The sequence below is a fragment of the Aplidium turbinatum genome, chromosome 8 (genome assembly GCF_918807975.1).
Source record: "Aplidium turbinatum chromosome 8, kaAplTurb1.1, whole genome shotgun sequence".
NCBI classification, from domain to species: Eukaryota; Metazoa; Chordata; class Ascidiacea; order Aplousobranchia; family Polyclinidae; genus Aplidium; species Aplidium turbinatum.
This window is the reverse complement of record NC_137479.1, coordinates 1,581,813-1,606,797: the sequence shown is the minus strand read 5'-3', so window position 1 is coordinate 1,606,797 and position 24,985 is coordinate 1,581,813. Positions and strand designations below refer to the sequence as shown.

General features: G+C 39.5%; 1 protein-coding gene across 6 annotated transcripts in view; it reads left to right on the top strand.

Annotated features, from left to right (window-relative positions):
• The window catches only part of LOC145775695 (myoferlin-like), a 213,718-nt gene that overhangs the window by 169,084 nt on the left and 19,649 nt on the right, over positions 1-24,985 (top strand). For 5 of the 6 annotated variants that reach the window (XM_082587040.1, XM_082587039.1, XM_082587042.1 and 2 more), the window contains 4 exons: positions 9,045-9,215; positions 17,979-18,135; positions 18,891-19,019; positions 23,324-23,412. In XM_082587040.1, the coding sequence (XP_082443166.1) occupies positions 9,045-9,215; positions 17,979-18,135; positions 18,891-19,019; positions 23,324-23,412 (546 nt within the window). Of the gene's footprint in view, positions 1-9,044; positions 9,216-16,805; positions 16,942-17,978; positions 18,136-18,890; positions 19,020-23,323; positions 23,413-24,985 lie in introns of those variants that run through there. The other variant, XR_014290170.1, reaches the window with a different exon arrangement.

Below are 24,985 nucleotides of genomic sequence, written 5' to 3'. Positions count from 1 at the left end.
ATGCTACCGGACAGCACCATTTTACAGGAATATTCGTACCCACATTTTTGTTGAAAATGCTCTCAGAATGCACCAAATTCAAAGTAATTTTTCAAAATTTTCTGGGGGAGGCCCCCCAGACCCCCCGCCGCTGGGTGGTCAAAACCCCCCCCCTTTCAAAATTCCTGGCTACGCTACTGCATAGACCCTTCAATGTTGTCAACATAGTCGCAGACCCTTCAATGCTGTCAACACAGTTATAGACCCTTCAATGCTGTCAACATAGTCACAGACCCTTCAATGCTATCAACACAGTGGCAGACCCTTCAATGCTGTCAACATAGTCGCAGACCCTTCAATGTTGTCAAAACAGTTGCAGACTCTTTAATGCTGTCAGCACAGTCATAGACCCAGTGGCGTAGCCAAGGGGGGGGTTTTGGGGGTTACAACCCCCCCCCCCCCTTTGGCACGCGTATGACGTCACGATATAGAGAATAATGCTTTCAGTCTAAAAAAAAATTGCCTAATTTTAAACAAAATTGCATTAAAAGAGCGCGTTTTGCCAATACCAAACATCTCAGCCAGGAATTAGCAACAAGAAAACATAGAGACTAAGCTTTATTTCCGAAAAATGCCGAAGAAAACTTGATCTTATCCTTTTGCTATGCTACCGGACAGCACCATTTTACAGGAATATTCGTACCCACATTTTTGTTGAAAATGCTCTCAGAATGCACCAAATTCAAAGTAATTTTTCAAAATTTTCTGGGGGAGGCCCCCCAGACCCCCCGCCGCTGGGTGGTCAAAACCCCCCCCCCCTTTCAAAATTCCTGGCTACGCTACTGCATAGACCCTTCAATGTTGTCAACATAGTCGCAGACCCTTCAATGCTGTCAACACAGTTATAGACCCTTCAATGCTGTCAACATAGTCACAGACCCTTCAATGCTATCAACACAGTGGCAGACCCTTCAATGCTGTCAACATAGTCGCAGACCCTTCAATGTTGTCAAAACAGTTGCAGACTCTTTAATGCTGTCAACACAGTTATAGACCCTTCAATGCTGTCAACATAGTCGCAGACCCTTCAATGCTGTCAACACAGTTGCAGACCCTTCAATGGTGTCAACACAGTTGCGGACTTTTCTACAACTTTTAGGAAAAATCATATTCATGTGTAATCTTTATGTATTGCAAGTCATTTTAAAAACAATTTTTACTTATCCTTGTTTTTTAGTCTTACGATTGTAAGCCAATAGGTTTTTGAAATGCTGAATTTGGTGCTACTTTTCGTCCAATGCCAATGGATTGGACAATATTTGCGAAAAACATTCAGCTGATATTTAAAAATTAGTCAAAATATTATACACTAATTGAGATTATAATTTTGTTTAAACTGCGGTTCGATATCACACAACCTGTTTAATCATTTATTATTCCTTTTCATTCATAATTCCTTTTCATTACTCGCTAGATGATGGTAAAAACCTACAAACTTGCAACAACAAACGAATTAACAACATTGATTTTGCTTGCAACCTCAAAGGGCTCCGCGGTTAGAATGAATGCCAGTGACATGGCCGCTAAGAAGTTAATTTGGACTCGGTAACAATGTCTGCCCCGTTAGCTCAGTGGTTAAGCGCACGAGTTAAGATTAAGCAGAGCTGGCATGGGCACTTGAGCAACGCATATGAAGGACTGCTCTCCATTCAGCAGCATCAAGTGGATGGGATAGTTTACGGACAACACTTCAACAACAATTGGAAACTTTGCTTTGTCAAACTCGGCGACCGGGCCTGCGTCAGTGGTTCAAAGCCTCTACGAAACTGCCAGGATTAAGCTCTCAAAGAAGCTTTCCTAGTCTGATGAAACGCACTACATCCAAAGATGACGCGGTGGTTCCAGGACCCCTTAGAACGATTACTGGCCCCTACCGTCATCCTGGCCCAGATTCAAAAGTACCACCTAGATTAGACCTCCTTGTTGAGTATATAGTCGGTGCGGCTCTAAAAATGTTAGGTTTTATGCGTCTCCTACGCGCAGTATAAACTGGCGATGCCGACGTTGGTTACGTCACTGATTTTTGCAAGTTTCATTTAAGATCCTATTACTTTCTGTAAATTCAAAGCATCAAAAGCTATAACAACGCGATTGCATAGAATTTTTTTCAACAAATTCCCCATTATGAACAAAAATTTGCGCTTATGCAGCCGACTCAATATTTGTTACCGAACTTTAAAATGCTTTTGTGCATTTAGTTTGAAATACTTCAAGTACTTCTCTTTATCGTCTCTCACTCCATTTTACTTCAAAGGAACCTTGTCTTCATTACGAAACATCAGGGTCGACCACCATTTGTCTGCAGCGACTCCTCCATCTCTTTTTATTGTTGGCATCTTCAGTTTTCAGGTTTCTTTTGTTCATGTCATCTTTCACGGTGTCATCCCACGTTTTCTTTAGCCTTCCTTTTCTCATTTTTTCCTATCACTACCTTATTCCAAGCTCGCAAATAAATAAAGTTCGTCATAGCACAAGACTAGGGAACTGTGTTCCGAAAGCCAGTGCAATTTGCTATTACCACAGCGAACTCGCAGCATCAGGCTAACACAGGTTGTTAGTATCTACATTGTGAAGTAAGCAACAATCATGCTGTTAAAAGCGAAACTCAATCAATTGCTTTAAAGATTGACTACAGTTGCAAAGTTAAATTAATTGATTCAAAATGAAAATCAGAGGTTGAACACAGAACGCTTTTAATAGAGTAGAAAAAGTTTAAATTTCTTAGTGTTGGACGTAGTGGCAAGCCACTCTGTTTCGTATGCCAGGCGACGTGAGCGCTTTATAATCTAATCTTAATTTTTTTTCATTTTTGAAGACAAGAATTGTCAAAGTCCGTGCAAAGTGCATCACAACAAATGGCTTGTAAATTTCTGTCATTTTAATGTCAATGTCTGGCTTTTACAGTCAATCAATCTAACTGAGCAAAGGTATATGTGTGAAGAACAGGCGGGGTGATATATTCCCGTGTGAACACTGTCCATGTGCATAATGTGAGGTTGGCTCTTTGAGGTTGACGCAGTAACAAATGAGGCTCTTGGTCTCTGACTGGTTGGCCAACATTGATCTACTCCTTCTGCCAAGACGATGTTTGGTTGGTTTGAATCTTTATCATCTGACTGAAAAAGCCTCTGCAAGGTTAGCGTCTGAGATTTCACATACTTATAAAATCTTTGAATTATTGACACAGGCCCAGTTACCAGGATTGGAAGAATAAAGTTTTTTATTGTCAAAGTGTTATTGTCTGTAAATTATTCTATCCACTAGGTTAGGCCTGGCCGACCTGTGGTTTGCGAGCCGCATGAGGCTCTTTTCGAGATTTTATGCCGCTCTTACGCACAATGTAACTCGCGTAAGTCGACTTTCTAAAATCCACAAGAAGTAGACCAAACTTGTGTCTAAAATAATATTGAATTGAGACAGCGTCATCAAGTCTGGTATAGAAATCGTCAACTTTTTTATAGATTACTGCGAAACGAAATTACTGCCAGTCTATCATAATGATGGAATACTAACTGTAAATTCCACATAATCTAGATATAAGGAAATTTATGTTCAAATTTTACAATAACATACTACAGGAAAACTTCAAAACTTTCTTTTGACGGGAATCAACTAACTATACATTCGTATAACACCTGACGCTCAAGCTCCAATTCGCTTATTGTTCAGTAAAACTTGCAAAAAACACTTCTTCAATAATCAAGAGCTATAGATTAGAAGCGACATCCACTACCTGACTCTTAGTCAGGTTCACTATGTCAAAAAAAAGAGTTTCGTTTAAATTTTTTGGAGATTAGCAAACCTATACATTTTCGGAAAGCTTAGATCATGAGGAATCCGAAAAACGTTGATTACATTTGCAGAGATGTCTGCTTGGCCGCCATTTTGAACTTTCAAAATGGCCGCCTCAAAATATATATTTTGATATATCTCGGCTCCTAATAAACTTAGAAACTTTGTCAAACATGCTAATTCTATGTTTCAAGGGTCAAGAAATCCATTAGAAGCATACCTAGATACCACGCGTTAACCACTTTGCCATTATCTGCCATATTGGTTTTCAAAATGGCCGCAGAAATTATATTTCGTTACATTACTAATTACTAGTTGAGATATAAACTACATTCAACAATAACATGCTAGTACTAAGTAATGTTGACTAAGAAAATCATTAGAAGCAAGCCTGCACGCCACTGTCATATTTTGGACAAACATTTTCCAACAGCTGCTGTCCTGAGTCTTATTTCCAGCATTACAGTCAACGTCATTTTCGCAGTCTATCCCACACAGGCACAAGTCGGTGCAGGTCAAGTTGTTCCTTCGACACGAACATCTCTGGGTTGAGCAGTTGGTTTTGCATTGGCATCGGTCTAGCTGAATAATGGCTTGTGGTGCAGGTAGAATCTTTGTGGTGATAGGTGAAATCCCACTTCCATGCTGATGGTAGCCATGCCGAAGTGGATGAAGGAGCTGTTGCCACATGACAGTTAGTGTGGCACCAGACACGACTCTGAACTCGCACGCGTTCAATGTGCTCCTCTAATGCATCAATTGTTGGAGGAAAGTTTTGATTTGCCTCCAAGTTCTTGCAAAACAGGTGCCACCTCAGTTCTGGATTGTTGTTTATGTGGACACCCTTCAGGCAGCATATCGTGCAGACAAAGCTGCCAGCATTTCTTTAACATTCGGAGATAGTGTGCTGTCCTCAGGTAAGTGTATTAGTGCACTGATTGTTTCCATTCCTGCCTTCAAGTAGCCTACTGTTGGAACCACTTGGTTTTATTCAATCCTGAGAATCTGCCAACATTATCAGCTCCACTGAAAGTATGGAATACGGGTAATGCTTTTGCCTTCTCTTGTCCTACAGCTCTCCATATTGGTGCGATCACCAGTGTACCTGATAGCATGGAAATGGACGAGTGTTTGCAGAGTTGGTCGTAGTTTGCAACAGCAAGGACAAGAACGTCTGTGTCCAGACTGAAGAAGATTAACTGCGCACCAAGACTCCGCTGTAATGCTGCGAGGCAGATCATCAAGGTGTCAGCTTCGTGATTGTTCACTTCAAACGTGATGTTTGAAGACTGCTTCTGGTGTGGCCTGACGCTGAAGTATCACCAGCTTTGGAGAATGCTTGTTGTATCCGATTACTTCTTCAGCAAGATACTATGTAAAATCTGCTTTCGTTTGGTCATGGGACAGGAACCTACTCAGTGGTATATGTGCTTGGTTCTGGTGTCATCCATGATTTGGTATTAGACGGGATCTTTGTCTTTTCGTCGTCTTGCTCTAGTTATCTTCTGGACGACCACCATGCCATTGACAATGGCAATTTTCTGACTCATGTGCGATGCCGATGGTAACAGTTCTGCATTAGCAGTGTCAACTCTCTGTCCACCCCATGCTGGTTTATGCGCATCATGCTCTGTTCCATCAGTTTCAACCAGATGCTGCAGGCAATGGATGAGCTTTGATTTATCAGTGCATGGTAGAACTGATCCATCTGGAGCGAATAGTGCTCTCGGTGTGAGGGTGAACTCATAGTTACTGATAGCATTCTTCTGGTCAATGTCCTGGCTTGATCTGGATCGGACCATGAAGCGCCCGTAGGGATCTTTTGTTTTTTTCAGATCGACCGACTGGTCACGAACCTTGACTGTTTCCTACTTGTTTTTTGACATGTACAATTGTACATGGGGTTGTTCTGCTTCTTAACTGGTGCCCATAAGCTGACATCGCCATTAATGCGTTCTGCAGCATACTCTTTGTAAAGCTGTTGTCCCTGCTCATCGACGACGGTCAGGATCTGTTTGACATTTTCTTGTGGAATACATGCGTGTGTGATGATGTTATACAACTCATCACCTTCAACTGCGAATCGATTTCCGTGACTCAGTATGCTAGCTTTTATCTTGTCAACAGCTTCATGCTCCTTCCTGACAATGGCTGGTTGTACTTCAGGGTGACTTTTTTTGGAAGAAGTGTCTCCAAACTGCTCTTTGAACTTTTCTCAGAGGCGCGACATCTTTGGTGCAGCCAGGAAAACGTTGCCGGGCATTCGTGTTTAGGGACGGTAGATTACGGGACGCGCAACTCCGTTGTTCCGCCAACATTAGAAGGGTCAATTGCCAATTTGACATTTTTTTCACGCTTTGTTGCTCGCTTGTTTTCAACTAAAAACCTTAAATTACTTTAAAACCAACTTCATTTTTCCTATATAACCTATAAAATGTACATTATTCTGTAAATCAGAAAAAATCGTAACCCTTCTAGTGTTGCGGATAAGCCAAAAGCGGATGTAGTTGCGCTTTCCGATATTCTACTGTCCCTAATTCGTGTTGTTAGAATGCCAATTAGTCCAGAGCGGACTTTCATCATCTTGTTGAACTGCTCTCATGCACGATCTGCACCAATGGACACAAATGGAATCTCACCCTGGGTAACAGACACATTGCCTTCTTGAAGTTCACACCAAGTCTCTGGGTGGTTGATTTTCAGGTCATGCATATCTGCAATATACCGTGGCCAAAGGCGCTTGTACTTTATCCGATCTAGGGCTTATTCAGTTCCTCACCAACTTACAAATGGAGATTGAGATCTGCATTCCGGGACGCCTCGACAAATAATAAGATTGTTTCCTCACAGTGAACATAGTTCATCATTGACTTCCAAGAACATCGCATTAGAGGACTTTTCCGTTTCCCATGCTTTCGATTACTGCATCACATCTTCATCTATGAGGATTCGTTCCAGATGGTCATGAGCAGTCGAGATGGATTCAGAGTAATGATTCAGAGTAATGTTTCTGTTATCAGATAACGATGTACATGCCTTCTAGACGTTATCTGCTGATTTTGAGCAGATAATCTTCAGATGTGGCTTCTCTGTGAAAAACTGATCCAAGGCCAGTTTTACAAAGCTATTTAAGTGTGGATGTGTGCACGAAGAGTTCTCTTGTAGTGCGCACACTTGAGAATTTGTCTTGTGATCGCAAATCTATACACATCGGCTTCGATCCAGGCATCATCAACCCCAGAGTTCTCTATGGAAGTTCCGAGAGCTCTTAGTGCAGCCATCACAGCATGCAGCTCACCCAGTCTGGAAACAATTTCTCTTTTCAGGTCGACCCTTGCGTCTAGCAACTATACTGCCTTTTCGTAGAGGGCCATGTCGAAGGTTATCACGGTTGAGTACCCCTGACCAACGACTAACGTCTTCTGCTGGGATAGCCTACTTGTAGAATCACAGTCAGCATAGTAGGCCACTCGTGGCAACTTCAGGTAGCAGGGGCAGTGCACCAACGTGAGTGAGTGGTTGGCAAGATGAGATGAGTGACTTGTATCCTGCCCATCCGGGGATCTTGCTCTGTTTATCATTTTCTCTTGCTCTGGACAAAGTACATGCTGTGACCCACCCTAATTGGGTCAGTTCATTTGACTGAGCAATGCCTGTTGTGTTGGCCTCAAACCTCCGTGCTCTGTTGTCAAGTTCTGGTTTTGGCTTGGCACATGGCTTAATGTGCACATGATATGGAAGGATTGATAAGTTCTTACCTGCAGTAAGTTCGAGCTTTGGTGCGACTAGTTCTCCTGGAACATTTTCTTTCTGATACACTACAGTGATTGTTCCATTGTGTGGTGCCTTTCCAGTACGCGGACAACAAATATGAATAAATACTTTTTCATTTCATTATTTTCATTTTTTATACTTAATTACGGACAGACACGACGTAACACTGTATATAAGTAGTAATGTAACGAAATATAATTTCTGCGGCCATTTTGAAAACCAATATGGCGGATAATTGCAAAGCACTTAACGCTTGGTATCTAGGTATGCTTCTAATGGATTTCTTGACCCTTAAGATATAGAATTAGCATGTTTGATAAAGTTTCTAAGTTGATTAGGAGCCGAGATATATCAAAATATATATTCTGTGGCGGCCATTTTGAAAATTCAAAATAGCGGCCATGGGAACATCTCTGCAAATGTAATCAACGTTTTTCGGACTCCTCATGGTCTAAGCTTTCCGAAAATGTATAGGTTTGCTAATCTCCAAAAAATTTGAACGAAATTACATAACGAACCTGACTATCTGTATGTCCAATGATATTTTTATTTTTTTGTATTTCTTGTGTCCGTATTTGTTTGTTTTTTTCTGTTCTTCCTTTCTTCTTCTTTTTTGTGTAAATTTGCTATTTAAAAACGCAATACTTGCTTTCGCATAACTGTTTGAATGAGAGAGTGCAGACTCCCACGCCTTTTTAGGGCTACAGTCTTTCGCACTCTCTCATTGGATGCGCACTGTACGTTTTTGTTTTATGTACGTTTTGCATCCAAAACAAAAATAAATGACCATCCATCCATAGCTTTTATACTTTTCTTTGCTCTTCTTATGCTCACAAAGAGTCTCCTATTATCTGCATTGTAGTTTTTTGCAATGTTTTCCAACAGCCCAAAAATGTTGTTTCAGTTCTAGAACTCGCTTTGATAGAGCCTTAGATTGTTCTTGCTGCAATGGAGCCATTGTTTCAAATGTAGTTCCAGTGCTGTAAGTATAATGCTAAGAATTGGACCATATTGAGGCTACGTAGTACATATTCAGAAAGGATACATTTATAGTTATCCATACAAAAGGAGATTATTGATCGAAAAACAGTGTCACGAAGTTTGACCTCAACTGTACCAATCATTTGGACACCAAACAAAACATAAAAAGCAAACACACGAAAGTAGTGCTTCATACGTTTTCATTTGAAGTCTTTGACAGGCGAGTGTGCACATTTCTGCAAATGTTGAGCTCAAGTCAAAACCAAATTACAAAAAATGAGAGGTGATGAATGTAGTTCGTCTTCGCGCTCAGCGCACAGGGCATACTCGGAAATACTGTTGTTTTGGTTGTATGTGTAATAAAATATAAAACAAAAATATATATTCTGTTTCTTGCCCATGATTTGTAGATAATATCAATAGTATATAACTGGTCGATAAATAAATAACCTTTATAGGATGTTTGAAATCGACATCAAAATCCCCATGGAAAAGGATTTGTTTGTACAAGTTTACGATTGGGACTTGATTGGTACTGATGACAAGATTGGTGAAACCGTGATCGACTTGGAGAACAGATATTTGACAAAGTATCGGGCTTGGTGTGGCCTTCCTGAGGCGTATTACACGTGAGCAGATATCCTTGCTGTTACTGCAACGGCTTAAATATTATACTCAAATGCTTCAACATCACTTAATAATATGTTAAATGTGGCATAAACAATTGGATAATATAACTTGTAGATTATTGTAATAAAGCAATCACATTCCACATACTTAATGTAAGATTTTGTGAAGAACTGTGGTAGTTGCATTTCACTACATTAAGTCTAGCACTATTGGGATTTTTCACGACCTAACAGAACAACAGAACCAACCGGTCACTTTTGATCGCTATCTCAAATCACTGTTTTTATTTACTGCTCAAGCTGCAATAAGTTATAGCGTTTTGCGTGCGCTTTAGGCTTTTAATTCAAACCTACAGTAGTGCAACTTTATGCATTTATTATGTTGACAATATTGTAGAACTTGTTGACCAATTTTCAACCTACAAAAATGGATAAGAAATATTTCTGATGTTACAATCTTCAATCACCAGTCTGATTGCAGGGTGGTTTATTGGTTCAAGCACTTCTCATTCGTAACAGTAGAAACGATACGTGTTCCACAACACACTTTCGTGCACATAACGCAATGACAAGGTGATTTGTTTTTGCGTGCCTCTACTCAGGATTGACGCCGCTTCCCTACTGGTTTTTCGTTTATCTGATGGTGGTCTGGACACCCATTATCACCAACGTTTGTCTTTTTTTGTGCATCAATTAGTGGTAGATTTTAGAATAAATTTCCTACGAGAAAGTTTGCACTTAGTCACCTTCTAGACAACCACTTTATCTGGTCCCGATCTGTTAAAGATGATTGTCTGGGCTTTTGGTAAATTATGTCAGCGTTGATGCAAGCTAAATCAAGGAGATTGAAAAAACTGGCACAGGCAATTGCTTTTTCTTCTTCAATTGCCTTGCCTGAACCAGGCATCGACGACCTCGGATGAATAATTTGACCAAATAAATTATTCCTATTATATATTGCATGGATGATTATTTCTTTTCTGTCGTTAAACTGTTTCGAAGATGAGTTTGTCTTTGTCTGCCAAGTGCCGGCTTTCCAAAAAAATTACCAGTTAAAGAGAGATGCTCCAGTCTTTCCTTTCTTATTACACGGCCAAGAAATTTATATTGTCTGGTTTTCATATTTTTTAACAGAGATCTGGTTTGGTTCACTTGGTGTAGAATTTCTTTATTTGTTTTCTTTGCCAGCCATGAAATACGTTGCATTCTACGGAAGCACCACATTTCAAAAGCATTAATCTTTTCAGCCATTTTTGTTGAGATATTCCTCCAGGTTTCAGAATTGTAATGAAAAACAGCATAAATATAGCAGTTTAAAACTGTAGACCTTGTCTTAAAGAAGATATTTTTATTGCAAAGAATGGGTTTCATTTGTTGGAAGTTTGCTTTTGCTTGGGTTGTTCTTATGTTGAGCTCTGCTTTGTCTCTTGCATCCCAATTCAGCATAGTACCGAGGTATTTGAATTTTTGGACCTGTTTAAGAATTGTTCCATTAACTGATAAATTGCAAATAGAAGTTTCGGCTTCTTTTTTTATTGTTATGACCATTGTTTTTGTTTTCTTTTTATTTAGTTCCATGCCAAATATCTTGCTTTTCGTACACACAATATCTAGGATGTTCTGCAGTTTTACGTCCGAGTCAGCTATCAAAACGGTGTCGTCAGCATATCGTATGTAGTTAATGTTGTTTCTTCCAATACTAATACCTCTTTCATCTTCAATATGTCTTAAAATTATTTCAATGTATAATGAGAAAAGGTCGGGTGATAGCACACAACCTTGTCTTACTCCTTTCTGAATGGGCGTGTAGTCACTGCAACATCATTAATCCTGACAGCAGCTGATTGTTCGTAATATAAATTTTCAATAATTCTTAGATCTTTGTCGTCAATTTTAATTCGGTCGAGCATGCATAACATTTCATTGTGTTGGACTTTATCAAAAGCTTTTTTATAGTCGATGAAGCACAAGTACAGATCTTTTGCATTTCGATTGATCTCTGAGCGAGGTTTTTCAGAATGAAGAAGCATTCCTTGTTCTTTATCAGGCATAAACCCATATTGGCTTTCGTTTATTTCTGGGTGTAATTTGTTTCTAACTCTGTTCATGATGACTCTCAGCAGTAGTTGAGAGTCATTTCAGCCAAACCAAGAATGCCAATCTTCAATCTCTCCTTTTCTTATATGATATTATAATTTTTTCGTTTTTGGTAAAGTGTTCTGACGTTCCATGTTCCGATTTTTAATGTTTTGTTTTTTTCTTAGTTTCTCTTTCTTTTGTTGCTGTGCTGTTTGTGGGGCAGCAGCATTGTGACGATCTGGTCCAGCCTGCCCACAAACTGGAGTCCTACCGAGCGAGGAACCTTCCAAAAAGATTATTTCATTTATGCTGTTCTTGTTATACTTTATCTTTGTAATATTCATGAGGTATGTTGAGTCATGATTTGACTAGCACAGGCCATTGCTAGTGCCAGAGCTCCGTTGGCCTACTAGGGCTTTGCCCCAGCGTTTCCCGATCCTTACTACGAGGAAGTGCAGTTGGTCTTCAAGGATCAATTCATAGTGGCTTGTGGCCATCGCTGTGTACCACTTTCACACGTGTGATACATTGCCATTTGGTCTTGACTAGGATATAAACTTCTACTTTGCTGGCATTATAGTACTTTGCTGTTTCTGGTAACTTTTTACGATGTTTGGCTCAAATCAAACGGACTTGTATATCGAGCTGAGCCTCGTTTTTTCTTGAGGTACAAAAAATGGTATTTTTTCAGATTTCAGCTGCTCTGCCTAGTGCAAACTTGTGAAATATTTGTCAGTGGTTATATTACAATCTTTTATGAAACAATGTTTTATAAGCCGCAGGCACACATCAGCAAAAAGGCCGTATGCAGGATTGCTTTGGGGATCTTTTCCCAAATATGGTTTACCATTGCATAGATATTAAAATTTGGCATCAACCAACACCCCGAAAAATGAATACCAAACTTATCCGGTTTCGAAGCCATATTCTATTGTATGAAAGGACAGCCTCGTTTATTGCTCATCAATATAGGATCAATATTAGGGGTGTAGCTTTGGCAACTACCTATGAATGAATTTCAAGCCTTCAAAACCAAGCAAAACTTGTATAATGCTTTCTCGGTGATTGTCAATGTGGTCAAATCTCAAATGTTGTATTAACTTTCGAATTCTGGCCATTGAATCATGAAAAATTGGTAGGCCCCATTTTTTTGTTCCACAAATGTTTATTGGAGTGTTTTTTGCAACTATTACTCCCCTTGCAAGTTGAAGTCCTAAAAAATGTTCCAGCTCATCCATTGTTGTGATAAAACTGACATGTCCCTTGACCGAGAATTTCCGTGTACCTTCGAATGGTATGTACATAGGTTCATCTATGAACAGTCTGAATGCTGCTATAGATTTTTATGCTTCAACGATTGAATTTTATACGATGTGGGGCCACATTTCTGCCTAAATGTATTTTCAAAGCTGCTCTTCCTATTCTCTAATTCCCTGTAATATTGTCCAGAGCTTATCCTTGCGTGATAAGCTCTGAACATATTCTATCTGGACCAGGAGCCTTCCCAGGTTTTAGGTGCTTGAGGGCAGCATGGAATTCGCTCCGTGAGAACGAATGCTCTCCTGGTCGGGTATGTTGATTTTCCAAAGCTTTGTTACTTCTTTGGGCGCAAAACGGTCAGAGGTACGATGACATGGCTAATATGTCCCGCTTTTTATTGTCTGCGATACAATCGTATTGGCAGGAAATGGGACATTTTCGGGGTGATTGTCTAGAATCTAGACAATCAAGCTACCTTGTAGCTGAGCTTGTAGCTAAGTCAAAGCAGCAACATACTGCAGCAGAAAAAATAATACTACCGGCTTGTAAGATGATTGTAAATGAGATGCTTGGTCCTGATGCAGTTAAACAAGTAGCTAAAATCCCGCTCTCGGACAACACAATTGCTAGACGGATCGAAGACATGTCTGTGGACATCGAAAAAGTTGTTTTGGAAAAGGTACGTATCAGCGGAAAATTTTCATTACAACTTGATGAGTCGACAGACATCAGTGGACATGCTCAACTCTTGGCAAACGTACGTTTTGTGGATGGTGATTCTATCACAGAAAACTTTTTGTTTTGCAAGAGACTGCCTGAGAAGACAACCGGGGAAGAAATATTTCGTGTTACCTCAGATTATTTTGAACAAGGAGGACTTGAATGGAAGAACTGTAATAGTGTCTGTACAGATGGAGCAGCAGCCATGGTCGGACGTCACAAAGGCTTTGTTAGCAGAGTTAAGGAGAAACACCCAGCTGTCATACTTACACACTGCTTTTTGCACCGAGAAGCCTTAGTTGCAAAAACTTTGCCAGCAGATTTAGCTTCTGTGCTTGATGCTGTGGTGAGGATGGTTAATTTTGTCAAAACAAGACCACTAAAAAGTCGCATATTCGCAGCTTGATGCGAAGAAATGGGAGCAGAGTATACAACTTTACTGCTTCACACGGAAGTCAGATGGTTATCAAGAGGAAAAGTCTTAGCTCGTGTTTATGAATTGAAAAATGAGCTAAAGATATTTTTAACGGATGAAGGCTTTGATGGGGCAAAGCTGCTGGCATGTGATGATTGGTGTGCAAAGTTAGCATACATGGCTGACATATTCCATCATTTAAATGAATTGAACACACGGATGCAAGGCCGAAATGAAAATCTTCTGACAAGCACAGATAAAATACATGGATTTCGTTCAAAAGTGCAGCTTTGGCAACGACATGTGAAAAATACAGTCCTTGATATGTTTCCACTCACCCAAAAATGTCAAAGAAATGTGAACACTGCTGCTCTATGCGAGACTATAGAAAAACATTTGAAAACTCTCGAGGAGAAACTGTCTTTTTATTTCCCTTCTGCTCCTACCGAACGCTTTGACTGGGTCAGGGATCCTTACAGCTCAGCAACAGCTTTTGACAAAGTCATGACTGTACAGGAGCAAGAAGAATTTATTCAACTTAGACAAGATCGCACGTTAAGATTGAGATTTTCTGATCTACCTTTGGAACGTTTTTGGGTGATGACTTCCAAGGAGTTTCCTATTGTGGCAAACAATGCTATTTTGACTTTGCTTCCATTTTCAACAACTTATCTGTGTGAGATGAGTTTTGCAAGCATGACTGCTATAAAAGTTAAAAAACGAGAAAAATTGAGAACTGTTGAGGAAGAGCTTCGCGTTTGTCTTTCTGCAATTCCTGCCCGAATATCAGCTTTGTGCTCATCCAAACAGGCCCAGATATCGCACTGAGAAAGCTGACAGCCAATAAATTGTTGTTGTGCTGTTTATATTATTGCATCATTATAAAATTTCGTTTGGTGTTCCGCAAGATTATTTTAATGCATAAACTGTTCCGTGGCTCAAAAAAGGTTGAAAAACACTGGTCTAGATCACCTCGTGATGAGACATCTTACGAGACATCTTAATGAGACATCGACGGGGTGCTCGTTTAGGAGAGCAGAGATGTTGTGATGGAGAGGATGATTAGGCTCCAGTGCCGTCGGCCGAGAGACAGAGCGGCTTCTTCGCGACGAAGTTCAGCGGGTTGAACGCCAGTGAGAATGGGAAGAGTGTCTAATGGTGTAAGATGCAAGCATTCGGTCACTGTGCGCAGGGCGCTGTTGATGGCAGTGTCGATGTTATGCTAGTAAGTACTGCGGTACCAAACAGGTGCACAGTACTCTGTTGAAAAGGACAAGGGCTAAGGCTGTTATACGCAGAGTGTCAACCATCGCCCCCCAGCTAGGACCTGTCAGGCACTTGAGTAGCGCAGCGTGGATGTCAGTTTCTTGCGCAGTGAAACCAAATAGTGGCGGTACGCGAGCGATCTGTCTAGTGTCACTCCAAGATACCTTGGTTCTGGGAAGAAAGACAGAGGTTTTCTATTGATTGTGAGAGTTAGGTAGAGGTAACTTGTTCGTGAACTTGTTGGTAAAGAGGCTAAAGCAAATCCAGTCGGCTTTACGGAAGTTCCACCGCTTGACTGGTTCAATTTGAATTGGTGTCTTGAGCGGTATTGCGGTAATGAGGGAAGGTCAGTGTTGGGCCCGAGGGAACTTCTGTAGCACACGTCTGTCAGGAAGCTGACTATTTTTGTCAGTGCTTGCAAAGTCTGGTTTTGTTCCAGTGCCCCATCGCCCAGGTGTAAAGCTGGCTACGTGTTTGGGGTTGTACAATGGAACATAGTTGTTGTTTGATGCCCAATTAGCCAGACAAGCACCAGTCTGGCTGGTGGTAATGTAGCCCCAGTCGACGTGTTGGCAATTTAAATAACCAGCATGGAGGCAGAGGTGGGGGTACGCTGGAAGGGCCATTGCAGTGAATGGCGAACAAGCTGGCTAGTAGATGTTGACAATTTTGTAGCAATAGACGGCCACACTACCATTCAATCTCTGAGTCTGGAGGGGATTATTCAAAGACTCCGGTTCAGCTTCTCGTGGACAAATGTGACTAGGACGCGTGTCCTGCTTAGGATTGATCGCTATTGAATAATTTGAAATTGTCAGTCTGTCTGCGCTGTGGCAGTGGATCTCCTGGAGGATAATGATGAGAACCTTTCGTTGTTGAGCTATTTTTTGTGCGACATCGATTTTAGCTGTCTTAAGGCCTTCGACGTTGATCTGTAGGATGTTGGGACTTCTTGCTTCTTTCTTCGTTCTCTGGGGCCGAGGGTTTATCCTTTTACCACCCCAGACATACCCTGACGTGTCTCTGTTTGCTGTCATTAGCCTGTTTTACAGTTACCGGGACTCACCACGAGGAAGTTGACAATATGAGTCCCAAAATTTTGGCAGCGGTGGGATTCGAACCCATGCCGTCGAAATGACTGAAATAATCTGTGAACTACAGAAATACACAATGATGTAAAACTAAAGATTGTTCAACTTCTGTCTACAACATCTAAGCATGTGTTGAAGCATGCACTGCTTTTTTATTTTGAAGGTTTTTGTTTATTCATTATTTTTTAAACGTTTTCTGCTACCCATTATAATAGAAAAACAAATATGAGAACATTAAGAGTTAAACGAGAGAACGAAATTCCACTCTAAATTTTTGAAAAGAACATATGAAGTTAGTCAATCGTAAAGAACAAATTCATAAGGATTTTAAAAGGACGAATAACCTGATTTTACAAACGTAATTCAAACGATCACAAAAGTCTGCGTTTTTAAAATAAAATATGTTGCTTTGGTTTTAACGGATGTTCAGTGAACACCTAGAATTTATGCCACTGCTGGTCATCACAACAAAAAACAATATATGTCAAACATAGCTGAGGTCTAGAAAAAGGTAGAAGTGACAAAATTCAAACGTTGTAACTTGATATCACAACAGGAAAATCAGTTTAAAATATGGCACGGTCGCTCGTACTTTAGTTGAATTTTAAATTTTAGAAAAACGAAGAGCGAGAAAAAAGAGCAAGTAAACTTTTCAAAATTTATATGAGTAAAAAAAATAAAACAAAATGAAAAGAATTAATAGACAGTTGCTATGTTGATCGGCCTTGGTGCATTATCAAAAATGCTGATTTTTCTTAGAGGAACACTTTGATGCGTTAGCTCATCATGGAGAGCAAGAGCAAGGTAGGCAAAGAAAACCCCAGAAAGAAATCCCACCACGGACAACGCCATTTCAAAACGCAATGCATCAGGCCTTGCACGACTTACAAAAACGGTACAGTGGACAGTATTACTTAAAATAGCATAAAAAATATCAACAATTGTTTGTAGGCCTGTATCCAGTTTTTTTTAAATGTGGATAGCACCGGTAGTCCGTCAATTGTGTCTCCCTTAGTCGTAACAGTACAGAGTTGGCGGAGCCTACGCTTACTGTATGAGCAGTTAGTGCTTTCAAACTCAAGCCATGAAAAATTATTTTATGTACGCAAGTGATATGTTAACTAAACGATGACATGATGATTTGCCAATCGCCGAGTGAAAGCACTGGTTGATGGGATAAGTGACGTCAGCTCCGAGCGTGTTGTGGTATTTTGTGATGCTTAGATAAAGAATTTCTTTTCAAGAGATGCTTGTGCGGAAGAATACTTTTTGAATTAGATTTTTTTGGTAAGTGTATTGGAATGATTGGATGGGAAGCTAGCTTGGAGATAGATTAAGGTTTTCAATTTTTTTCCTAAAGTTTTTTGGAGACACGCATTGGTTCTGTGATTGGCTTCTGATGCAGGATGAGATGTTATTCCAGATGACTGGACCAATTTACCTTATTGATTGTTGGGAAACATTATGCCTACAGTAGATTGGGATTATTGATGAGTTTCTTCTCGTTGTTTGGCTGTTTAAATTTTGACACATAAAGACATTGTGAAAAGTTGATGGAAACAACTTTATGACATACAAGAACATAAAAATAGATATTTCTGTGGTGTAGTGTTGAGAGATTGTTTTGTTCCAGTGGCTTTTTAAGCTTGTTTTACAATCAACATTGTATACAATTCGAAAAAAATTATTGCACGTTTGCTGCAGCTTTTGTAAACTGCTTTTATTGTCATGGCACCAAGTAGAGATGCAGTAGCCTACAATATTTGACTTTTAATCAAAGAATGATAAATGGCAAAGAGCGCGCGTTTGTCTAGATATGATTTAATCTTCTGTTTACACAAAAGCTTATCTTTTTTAACAAAATTTCCATCTAGTGTAAAAATTGCTCAATGGATTCAAATCCCTTAATGAATTAAATGCTTTCATCCATAGAACTGGTCCAACACCATGGCGGGATCAAATGACTCCAAAAGACATGCTCTGTGACAAGGCACGGCGAGAGGGATGGGATGAACCGGTTTGGAACGGAAACACTTGCGTTTTGCTCAACAGGAAAACTTATCGTCTCAACAATTTCGAGGCTGATAAGGTTTATTAGTGTTTAATGTTTTGAGATGCCGACGTAAAAAAAGCGTAATAAATCGTTTTTATTAACAATGCCTTGGTCTGATGGTTTCCAAACGATACAATGCACTAGTGTGTTGTACTAAATTTTAGGGATGTTGTGCAATTGTTTGATAGAGTAACTAAACTGAGCAATATTATAAGGTTAACCATCTTGTGCTGAAGAATATTTCAATTAATTGTAGTTTTGTAACTGACTGACAAAAAAAATAAAACTGTTTTGTAAATGTCAATAATACAATAACGATTTAACTACTGTACAATAATTACACCTCCCCTTGTTATATCGCGAGGCAAGAGAATACTGTTATAAAATGTGTGTTGCAGTTTGGAGACTGTAAAAGCATAGATTCCTTAGTATGATCAAAGTTTGTTGCTTTGTTGCACGTTAAGGTGGCCTTTCCTTCAATGTTCGTTTATAGGATATTTGCAAACGAAGTGTAAGAAGCGCTGCGTTGTTTCTTCAAAAAAGGCGCTGCACTTACTTAGCTTTTTTGTCATTTAATGATAAAAATCTGCATAATGATAGAACGGGCATGTCATTCTTATACCAAAAGTTTATTTGAAGACTCTAGTAATATTACAAATAAATGTCAATGCCTCAAGGCATATCTTAGAAAAAAATACACCTTTTGACTACAACCCTAAAAGGAAACGTCTAAATATTAGCCTACATGGGACTAGACATATCAAACTCATCAATGTCAGCTACACATTTAGAAACCGTCCATGTTTTGGGGAGAAGCTGATCAGAGACTATCTCTCCATGTGCTTCGGACATTTCTACACATCCCTGAACACGTAGAAACAAGACCTCTATTTACCGACGTGCTTCCTGGAATTGAGCAGGTAAACAGAAGTAGCAGTAACATTTAATTCACCTTACATCAAGTTTCTTACAATAAGTAAAATCAACCTGTGCAAACCTTCTTGTTGCATTTTATAGCAATAAACAGGCTAATCTTTTAATTGGCTGAGCATTTAAGACTTCTTTTCTATCAGTATGACTAGAATCTTAGATGACGACACGAGTATATGTTTTGACACTTCCTGCAAAATATGCAACAGTAAATGACTCGTTGTCTAGTGATGAAAACATGAAGCGGAACTCACGTAGGCTCCGTTGCTCAGACGGTATTCCAAAATCATGGTTTTCGAGATGATTTTCAATTTTCACTCATGAACCAGGAGGCATCAGCTTCCTAACTATGTAACCTACGTTTCCCTTTTATACGATATACAATGATCTTATAAAATATACAATTTTCTGCTTTGTCATTTTAAATGGTTTATCGTTTTAAATAGCTTTGTTATTGCATTGTTTTAGATAGCTTTGTTATTGCATTGTTTTAGATAGGTTTGTTATTGCATTGTTTTAGATAGGGTTGCTTCTTCTTCTTTCGTATGAGAGGTTGTTTTTTGGACTAAATTTCATTGGGGTCAAATGTCCGGGCATTCTTCGAGCAGCCACTTGATTGTAAAGTCCTCCAGCGTTGACAAGCCAACTGCCCTTGGGGGAGTAAACGTCGGGCAGTAGTAGAGGATGTGATCTGCTGTCTGTTCCTCTGCACCACAGTTGCATGCCGCAGATGTTGATAGGCCCCATTTGTGCATCAAGGAAGCGAAGCATCCAACACCCGTGCGGAGGCAATTCAACCGTACCCAGGCAGGTCGGCTGAGCTCCTTTCCTGGTGGCATGGGTCCAGCGTCGGCAACAAAGGTGTGGAGTCTGGAGGTGTTGTCTGTCCACTCCTCTTGCCAGGTATTGGCGATCCAGGATGAGGCACTGGTGTTGTGCTCCAGCAGGGATTGTGCTTGAGCGACAAAAGGGCTTCTCGATTTGAGGCGTTTCTTTATTACCGATCTGGTGATGTAGCTGTGGAGCGCGTGGTGTGGCTCCAGTGACCGGCGAGCCAGGGAGAGTGTGGCAGCTTTGCGGCGAAGCTCAGCAGGGGCGATGCTTGAAAGAACTGGTAAAAATTCAGTAGGTGTAGGTTTCAAGCATCCCGATACAATACGTAAGGCGTCGTTGATGGGTTTGTCGAGCAGGTGAGTATGAGCACTACGACACCATACAGGGGCGCAGTACTCCGCGGTGGAATGGACAAGAGCCAGGGTAGTGGTGCGCAGAGTTGTTGCTGTCGCACCCCAGCTCGTACCTGCCAGTCGACGAATAAGGGCAACGCGTGATGTTACTTTCTTGCGAAATAGGGTTGCTATTGCATTGTTTCAGATAGGTTTGTTATTGCATTGTTTTAGATAGGTGTGTTATTGCATTGTTTTAGTTAGGTTTGTTATTGCATTGTTTTAGATAGGTTTGCTATTGCATTGTTTTAGATAGGTTTGTTATTGCATTGTTTTAGATAGCTTTGTTATTGCATTGTTTTAAATAGCTTTGTCATTGCATTGTTTTAGATAGGTTTGTTTTTGCATTGTTTTAGATAGGTTTGTTATTGCATTGTTTTAGATAGGTTTGCTATTGCATTGTTTTAGATAGGTTTGTCATTGCATTGTTTGAGATAAGTATCTTATTGCATTGTTTTAGATAGGTTTGTTATTGCATTGCTTTAGATAGGTTTGATTTTGCATTGTTTTAGATAGGTTTGTTATTGCATTGTTTTAGATAGGTTTGTTATTGCATTGTTTTAGATAGGTTTGTTATTGCATTGTTTTAGATAGCTTTGTCATTGCATTGTTTTAGGTAAGTTTGTTATTGCATTGTTTTAGATAGGTTTGTTATTGCATTGTTTTAGATAGGTTTGTTATTGCATTGTTTTAGATAGGTTTGTTATTGCATTGTTTATTTAAAAGTCATCTTTGCACCCAAACATGCCAACCACATACTAAATTTTCATTTATTGCTTTCCTGTCTTAGGGGATTTTTATATTAGTTTTACTGTATCAAGTGACCTTCCGTGGAAGGTAAATTGACGCATTTGAGTGATCTTTTTTAAATTTCAATTAAAAACAAAGTAAAAAAATAGAAAAGTGAAAATGTTTTTAAAAAGTGTGTAAGAGATCAGACTTTTATTTCAGCCTAAAATCAATAGTTTGTGTCACGTAATTTTCAGTTAACAGGCAAAAATGCATCAATTTACCTTCCCTTCTCCTATTCACATTTAGCCTTCAATGTTGAGTGATACGATTTGGATATTGTTATCCAATCGATGAAATTGGAGAGAGCCTATTTTATTTTTACTTCGAGGTATGTAGGGTCTAGGCAAGACGGCAAAGTCATGTCGTTGATGGTCACTTTTATGTCACGCTTTGCCTCCCTGTTGTTGAGATGGAAAACTGCTGATGTGATATTATCCTCTATCACTTGGCTCGACCGCAAAGGCAATCCGACTGTTGTCGAATATAAATGGAAATAGTTTATTAAATTGGAGCGAAATTACAATGATACTTGATATTTTTGTCAACAATCTCTCAAACCACAATTCCGAGTGAACAGAACAGGAACAGTGACAAGAGAAGTCGTTTTCTGAAATAACATAAAAGCACAAATCACGCATTTGCCTAAAACTACAAGGCATTGAAGGCAATAATGATTAATGTGAGTTTTTACATTGCTACATCCATCGTGAATATGCGTCGACCTTTAGCGCTTTACGGACAGATAGTGTGAATAACAATACATTAAATCAGCAATAAATTTCACATAATTAAAATGTCCATACCAATTTTTGCCAAGTAAGCCGGTGAATTTCGGCAACAGCTACAGTCTGAAATTCTTTACACAGGATTCCAATGCGGTTACAATTCAGCTATAACAACTAAAAATAACGCGTTACGATACGTAGATAATGCGCAATAAAACTGTGTCAGCAAGCCTTCTTTAAGTGAACAAGCGTACAAGTGAACAAGCGTACAAGAATGATTGAAATGTCAGACGTTTTAACACAAAGCAACAGCCAAATTTACAAATAAGCAAACAATTTGTACTCACATTGAAGCAATCTCTTTAAAGCTGCTTGTCCGAATTCTACAAATCTCGACTTACTAAATAAGTCCGAACTGGCTGACAAAACAACCCAAGTTCACAGATGAACAGAACTTTTGCCCAACGTTGGCTACAAACTGTCTGATAATATTTCAGGCACAAGTGCGCCTATTTAAGATAAATTTTTACATGTTTTGAAATTCCCAAATTATAATAAAGAAGCTACAAATCGAACACAATATTTTCGATGAAATCATGGAATGTTGTTTCTGTAGGCAATCCCAAGGGGCGATGATTTCAATAAATCGTTACGTCACAATAAACTTGGAGGCACCGTGTTTTGCAAGGGCACATGAAATCACCAAAATGTTTTCCAAAATAAAGTGTTTTTTCTATATTGTTTTAAGCTAAGCAACTTTCCAGTACATCATTTGCGGTTGATGAATCGCCAGGAGAAAGCTGCTATGCCGTCAAAGAGGGCATTTATCAATATATTATCACTCGTAAACACGTGAACTTCAAAACTTAGAAAGTGAAGAGAAAATATCTTACAGCTGTCATCATTTTACTTTCACTGAGCTTCAGTTTCCATTGATGGAGCTATCCTGATATAGTCGTCATGTCTTAGCTCAATGTCGTTACTAATGCTTTCCAGTCTTTTGCAGAGTGCAAGATGGCCTAGTCATCAGCATATGCGTATTTGTCAGATGTTGTAGATAGTAGGTCGTGCATACAGACGTTGAAAAGGAGGGGTGTCAAGACTGACCTTCGTTTTTGAGGCACCACAGTCTACTCAGTTTTCCGCTTTGGGTGGTTAGGGTAATACTCCTGTTGTGGACTAGTTCCGTAATCGCTGTGACTTATAAGATTTTGGTAAGATTTTAAAAATACTTTTATTGTCAAATATCTCAAAAAACTGATTGCAGTTGCGGAATCAGGATTCTTGTTATAATCTCAAATTGCTCTCATACTTCTTTCCAAAATTTGTTTGTTGGTTAGTGTAATTTGTGGATGGAATATTCGATGGCTGAGCCCATAAGTGTTCTATGTCTCATTTTTCGGTAGTAATCAAGCAAAATAAGCTACACTCCGCTTGCGATTTTGAAAAACGTATCCCAAAATAGAGATTTTGTTTATAGAGAGAAAATTGTCCAATGACACTTTATAAGTCAACAATCAACAAGTAATCAGCAACTAATTTACTTTTCAGGGAAGGCTTCACATGTGGATTGATCTGTTTCCAAAGGATCAAGGTGACCCTAAAGATCCTTTCAATATTTCACCAAGGCAACCCTCCAGGTAAGCTATTCCTGTTCAATGTGCTTAAAATATACAATCTTAAAGATTTCATTCATCATCATCACTGTCAGCCATTGTTGTTCCACTGCAAGATGAAGGCCTTCCCCATATCTTTATAATTTTGTCTGTCTTTGCACGTTTGTGTCCAGTGTTTGTCGGATTGGTAGATTTCGTCTCGCTATCTTGTTTTCTGTTTCCCTCTTTTGCGTTTATTGTCAAGCGGTATCCATTCAGTAGCTCTTCTTGTCCATCTGTTGTCAGTTGTTCGCATGATATGTCCTGCCCAATTCCACTTTAAACTTTTTATTGTTTGAATGATATCTTTGATTTGTGCTTGTTGTCGTATCCATTTGGCAAGTTTCCTGTCTTTCCATGTAATGCCTGAGAGTATTTTCTGATGAGTTTTTTCATGTGATCTTTGCGCATTGCGTAGTTAGAGTGTTAGTGCTTTCGTTAACACTAGAATTACCAAGGTGTCCTATAGGACACCAGGTCTTCTTTAATCTGCAATTGCCGCTTAGGTTTAAGAGCTTTTGTTCTGAAATTCCTTGACTTTTAACAAAATTTAGTTGACATAATGTTACCGTGTTTCCCGAATTCCAAGGATATTTGTTCAAGAAATTATATCGCATTGTTGATTTTACACCCTAGAATTACCATGGTGTCCTATAGGACACCAGAAAGCATTTTACACTGTATTGGCTTAATAACCTTATTTTAAATTTAAATCTCTTTTGCTATCAATAGTTACCATTCGAAACTCACTCATTATGACGCAACAGCAAGTCTTTGATTTGCAACACAGCAACAGCAAGGTTTTGTTGTACATTTCACACACGATAGTACCTATGTAAAGTACCAACCAAAAGCTAAAAAACAGTCTGTCTGTTATCCACCATGCATTCTACGCCAGACGTGGATACCACCGCGGATGCCAAAAAGCCATGTGTGATCGGTTTCTACAATGAGAACAAAGTCGGCGTCGACGTTTTTGATCAAATGACTCGTTTGTACAGTACCGTAAGCGATCAGTTTCCAGGAAGTGGTCATTAGCTGTAAGGGGTAACATTCTCGATATAGCGGCAATCAACGCATGTACCCTTTTTATCAAGTCGACTGGTCACCATATATCACGAAGAGACTTTATACTCGAGCTCATTGAATGTTTGTGCCACCAACTACAAAACAACACGACTATTGTCATGACATCTGGATCAAGAAAACGCAGGAAATGCTATAGAAGAGGCTGTAACAATGCAACGACATTTACGTGTTCCAAGTGTCAGAATCCTACCTGTGGAAAGTGTTCGAAAAATGATTCAAAACTTGTTTTTGTGAAATTCAGCGGGTGTTGCAAATGATACTGTGATGCAGGCGCGGATCTATGGGGGGGACAAGGGGCCCGGCCCCCCCCGAAATTTTGTGAGAAATTGTTGAATAGCTTGATATGCTTCTAAACAGCTGATATTAGTCCCACAGCGGACTTACAACCCCCCTCCTTTGGCACGTGTGACGTCACGATATTGAGAATGATGCTTTCAGTCTCTATGTCTCTAAAACAAAGTTTGCCTAA